Raw genomic sequence first — 6,000 nt, 5'->3', positions numbered from 1 at the left:
TCATAACACTATGCTGTGACGTGCCCTCCTCTGCAAGCATGGCCACTGCTATGACATAGGGGACTGGTGGTCTGATGCGGTGAAGGCACACGTTGCAGCACTCACCCTTTCATGTAACCCATGGGAAACTGGTGGGGAAGCAGCAAGCATTGCAGGGGCTGACAGGAGCAGCCATCGTTGTATGTACACTGGCCAGTACTAGCCAACAAGATGATAATTATTAGTAGAAAATCCCTTTTATCGTCCTAATAGCACAAAATTGGGTAATCAGATCCCCTGGATTATACTGGACAGGTAGAAGCTAAATATTGTTCCAGACAATGGTCCTACTCTTGCAGTTAAATGAGTATAAAGGCCCCCACACATTAGGTAGTGGTCAGCCGTGTGCTCCTGCATTCTGTATGAGAAAGCCGCTGCTAGGTTCCTCCGACAGTGACTTATTTCGAAGCAGAACAAAATGATCGGTTGCTGAAATTCAGGAAGTCGGATACTTTTTTCCCCCCAACATCATCTGTCGGGTGAAAGTATGGGAGTCCCCCATACGCATTATATTGTTGACCTATTCCACCATTATCAGACGAGTTTAGTCTAAGAACGTAATCAGAAACATGGTTCATGGTTAACGAGTTTAGCTCATTATTTATGATACAATTGTATTGAGAGTTTAGTCTAAGTCAGTGTTCCTCAACTCAGGTCCTCAAGAGCCACCAACAGTGCAGGATTCCAGGATTTCCTCAGTATTGCATAGGAAATGGACCTGGGCGAGTGATTAAATTATCACCTGAATCCATGCACTGTTGGTGGCTCTTGAGGACTGGAGTTGGGGAACACTGGTCTAATGTATATGGAAAGCATTAGCGCTAGGGGCAACACTGGCAACATGAAGATCACAGCATTGTATTGGGGCAAAGCATCTACTGATGACACATTGCAAACCAAATTGTCACAGAAAAATCCATTACTGTTAGATGTTTTGGTTGCCTATAAATTTTCCCCCACAGGAGACAATACAGGTCGCAGGCAACGTGTCAACATCCATCTGAATTCGGGTCATCTGTTTGCAGCTAAATCAGAGTTTTAAAATTCTCGACCGACAGAAAGTTACAGAAAGTTTGGGTCAATCCACTTGTTTGAAAATGTCTATTTCTTGTCCAGAATTGTGTAACTCTAACCTAAAATTAGGCTACGTTCCCACGATGAGCTTTTGATGTTGCAGAATTTCTGCACCTAGTATGTAAATTGGGCTACTTGCATTTTAAGGCTGGGGCCACACGGGGCACTACTGCGATGCTCACATGAGACTCGGCTCGCGCTGGCAGCACAGCAGGAGCCGAGTGTCATACGAGTGTGCCTGCATCTGAGCTCCGATCATGTGAGCAGACCTCAGCTGCGGGGGGCGGGCCGGCACTGAAGGGGGGGAGGGAGGGATTTCTCTCCCTCTCTCCTCCGTAGCCGGCTATTGCCATTCTCGCCCTGCACTTGTGGTACACCGGTGTACGGCGAGTGCAGTGCGATTTTTTTCTCGACCCATTCACTTGAATGGGTGCGAGAGAAAGAGTCTCGCATTATAGTCGCAGCATGCTGGGATTGTTTTCTCGGTCTGATTAGAGCTGAGAAAATAATCGCTCATGTGTGCTCACACACAAACTAGAATTGGTCCGAGGGGAATGCGATGTTTTATCACACTCCACTCGCACCGATTTTCTCGCCGTGTGGCTTAGGCCTTACATACGTTTTTGTCTCTTTTTGATGTGTCAAGTTTTAAACAAAGAAGTTTCGTTTTTGATACTTCCTGGTATTTGACTTTTACACATTTTTATTGATATAGCTGTATGTGCATTACAGCAGTGGAATCACATTAAATACACCCAGATTTTTTACCTGCATGTTTTCTGCATCTAATGTAAATCTATGGGGAAAATCGGCACTGAAAACTCAGCCTACCCGGAAGATAATGAACATGGTGCGGATCCGAAACACGACCAGCAGCTCAGTTCATGCTGAGTAAAAAAGAAGCACAGCGGGCCGGAGATTGCTATAAATATGATCCACTTTGCTGCAACTGTAAGATAATACGTTTTTCGATGCAGCGTCAAAAACTGATCTAAAACTCATAGTGGGCACAAAGCATAAAGAGGTATGCCTATGTCAGATATACAGGGTGGTCCAAAAGTAGGTGGACAGTATGTGTAAAGTGAAACTGGCTCAGTTGCCTTTAGCAACCAATCAGATTCCACCTTTCATTTTCCAAAGCGTCTATGAAGAATGAAAAGTGGAATCTGATTGGTTGCTAAGGGCAACTGAGTCGGTTTCACTTTGCACCATGTTTGATAACCCTATTACACATACTGTCCTCCTACTTTTGGACCACCCTGTATATGGAATGTTCACAGGATACGCCATAAAGGACTGATGGGTCACAGAGATGTGACTCGCACTTTCATCCAGTAGAGGGTCACATCTTCTGTTGCTGTGAATGTAGTAATGGAGATTCTGGAAAGGCATGGCTCGACGTACATGTATTAACAGCACCTCTATCTACCTCTACTCCCTGATTTTGCTTTTCATCTATACTAGCGCAAGACACACAAACAAAGCTGGAGTGGTTGTCACTTTCAACAAGTCAGATGTTTGTTCTTGCTTCTATAAGGCCACTTGGAAAGTGAGAGCAGTGGCCTGTTAGTTTCTAATGGAAAGTGTAGCCCAATGTCTTATATTTCTGACAAATTCTATACACACTTCTTATCCCTCTGCCACATAATTGCCACAGTTAATACATGTGATCAGTTGTCCACTTGCTTTCCTGTGAATTTTCTGATGCTTATTAAAGGGAATCTGTCAGCAGGTTTTTGCTATGTAATCTGAAGACAGCAGGGATAGAGGCTGACAGACAGAATTCCACGATGTGTCATTTATTGCCCTGCTGTGCTGTTGTTTACTTATAGTGAAGGTTTTATCACCTGGGATTATCATTGCCCAGACTACACTAGTCAAACCACGCCCCACCCCCTCTGATTAGCAGCTCACTGTCTCTAGACTTTGTACATAGAGAGCCTGGTGTGGGTGGGTTAATTTTCTGAGCTCTACTGCATTGCTAAATCTAAACACTTTGATTTTGTCACAACAGCTACACCCAGTAAACTAAGTGATACCTTGTTGAATTCAGGGCCTCTTTGACTACATCAAGCTGCTCTCAGATGAGGTAGCAAAAACCTGCTGACAAATTCACTTTAAAATGAACTGGTTAGTAAGAATGCGCCTTGGAGACTTGAGGTACTGCAGGATAAAACATTTCCAAGGATTCCCATTTTGTCATCATCTTGTGCTCTGTTGCAATGAAATTTGTGTTTTACTCATACGAATCCGTGCATTTCCAGTACTAGGATCTTCATCGCTTCTTCCCACTGGCAGCAGCCAGGCCTCTTGATTGACATTGAAGAGGTGACATTGCGCAGCAGAGCCTCTGTCTCTGCTGTCAATCAAAAAGCAGGGGTGGAGACACTAGTGAGAAGCGAAAAAGAATTGGGTGCTGCAAGTGCACAGATACGCCCAAAAGTGCACTTACAAGCCTAATTTGCATAATATTAAAATAGACATTTTGGTATAACAGAGCACTGGATGACAGCCTAGCTGTCTTTACAAATGTGTTACCCAGCTCTATCATGCAGTAACTCAAGATCCAGGCATATTCTGTCTGACAGGTCTATGTGTATAGCATGTTCCACATTCTGAATGTGTAAAGGGTTTTGTCCCCATGTGAACATCTTCTATGTCTTAAAAGTGCTGAATTCTGGGTAAAGCATCTCCCGCACTCAAGACAATGAAAAGGCTTCTCTCCAGTGTGAGTCCGCAGGTGTTTGACCAGATCGGCTTTCCGTGTAAAACCTCTGCCGCAGACTGAACATATAAAGCGTTTCTCTTCCGAGTGGATTCTCTCATGCTGAAGAAGGTTGGATTTTCCAGTAAAACCTTTCCCGCAGTAAGAACACGAAAACGGTTTTTCACCTGCGTGACTTCTCTGGTGTAACAAAAGATCGGAGTCCTGAGCGAATGATTGATCACACTCCAGACAGGGGAAGAGTCTATCACCTTCAGGAGCGGCACTACACACAGCAATGTCAGATCGATCGGGAGAACGGTCCTTACGACAAGAAGGGTCATAATTTCTATTAGCGTCTTGAAGGACTGGATGTATGTCTGCAAAATTAGAACTTCCTCCAGGTTCGTCTCCGATCTTACAATCTAGAGATAAAATAGGTTGTTGGTCTTCAGGGTAATTCCTTATGTATCCATCTGCTGGGAATAATATAGAAATCTGTGAATATCGGCTTTTATGAAAAACAGAGATAAATCGCTACAAGGAGATTTATCTGAACATTAAAAAAACATTTTTTATAGATGCAGCTCAGCTCTATTTTGCCAAAACAGCAAGTGGGAAAAAAAAGGATATATGTATATGTATATGTATATGTATATATATATATATATATTATATATATATATATATATATATATATATATATATATATATATATATATATATATATATATATATATATATATATATATATATATACACACACACACACACACACACATCATATAATATATTTTATTGTTCCCATGGGAAATTATGGTATCACACCAGCACAATTTAAATAATAACATGAATTAGATAATTGACGAGACAGTATAGTTGACAGAAGAACATTATACATTAGATTAGGTCATACACAGTAGGTAAACTGAAAAGTAAAGAAGAAATAAAGAAGGGAACATTCACCTTGATGATTTAACACTAATGTTATTGTTGTACATTCCCATAGCAGCTGGCACAAATGATTTCCTATATTTTTCCTTTTTTTTTTTTTTTTTAACTATATTTTTATTCAAATTTTTCAATAACATAACACTGGCATAAGCGAATTCAGCATTGTAAATTCAACATTACATTGTCATGTTTGATCATCCCAAATTCCATACCAATTTTTAAAATCAATAACCGTAACATGGCAAGATAAAGCAAAGGAAAGCAGCGACCCCTTAACCCATCATTCTTATCATTCCCCCCATTGAACCCTTGTGAACATGGTAATGACATACAATAAAGAAGTCCCGCTCAAATCGGTTATTTCCCCCTCTCCTTTTAGTCAGCTTTCAGCCTTTCCTCCCCCACCTCCAAGCCATCCAATGTATCCTTCAATTTTTCAGTATGATACCAGACTGTGTCTTTGAAAGGTGACATAATCCTGACTATCTCCTCCCGAGTACAATAGGCCAGTATGAATTTCCTCCATTTGTTAAAGTGCTGTCGTATTCTATCCGCCCTCCTTTCTGCATCCAATCCTTCTATTTCAAGAAGATGCATGAGCTGACCCAAGATCTCTTCAATCGCGGGGACCCTAGACTCCAACCAATTTTTTAGTATCGCTCTCTTGGCTGCCAGAAGTATCACATGTATAAGTCTGGGTGGGTTAGTCATCTTCCCTTTGGTATCGTTCCCCTCCTCCCAATGGTGAAAAATAGCGAACCCAGGTGAGAGCCGAACTTCAAGACCCCACACCTTTTGTATACAACTTTTGATCTGTGACCATAATGGACTCAAATGGGGGCAGGACCACAACCCGTGAAGGAGATCAGTTCCACTACTCTTACACTTAGGGCAATAGCCTGTCTGGCTTTGTTGCTGATGGAGGGAGATTAAAACCATAAATTGCCTTGTGCATAATTCTAAATTGGGTTTCTCGCCTATTCTCATTTAAAATTGATTTACGAAGAGCATTCCACCCTCCCCTAATTTTTACCCCCATAGACGGGTCCTCAAATTGTTTTTCCCAAGATTTAAATAAACCTTCCGGGTGCTGTCCTATTAATAGATCACGCATGGCTCCATAAAGAAAAGAGATAGATGATGAAGTTATTGAGTTCTTTACCAGACAATCAAAAGAGTTAAATACTACCTCCTGGGTCACATCATGCAACTGAGTCATAATACTATAT

The 6,000-nt window shown here is 41.7% G+C and overlaps 1 protein-coding gene across 2 annotated transcripts in view; it reads right to left on the bottom strand.

Moving 5' to 3' along the window:
- Window positions 1-2,318: 2,318 nt before the first annotated feature.
- LOC142304033 (uncharacterized) overlaps window positions 2,319-6,000 on the bottom strand; it is a 104,453-nt gene continuing 100,771 nt past the window's right edge. Inside the window, exon 9 of one of the 2 annotated variants that reach the window (XM_075346012.1) lies at window positions 2,319-4,296. In XM_075346012.1, coding sequence (XP_075202127.1) covers window positions 3,704-4,296 — 593 coding nt within the window. In that variant the 3' untranslated portion in view covers window positions 2,319-3,703. The remainder of the gene's footprint in view (window positions 4,297-6,000) is intronic. The other variant, XM_075346013.1, reaches the window with a different exon arrangement.

This window comes from Anomaloglossus baeobatrachus, chromosome 4 (assembly GCF_048569485.1).
Source record: "Anomaloglossus baeobatrachus isolate aAnoBae1 chromosome 4, aAnoBae1.hap1, whole genome shotgun sequence".
In the NCBI taxonomy this organism is placed as follows: domain Eukaryota; kingdom Metazoa; phylum Chordata; class Amphibia; order Anura; family Aromobatidae; genus Anomaloglossus; species Anomaloglossus baeobatrachus.
The sequence above is the reverse complement of the archived record's forward strand: the minus strand, read 5'-3'. Positions and strand labels throughout refer to the sequence as shown.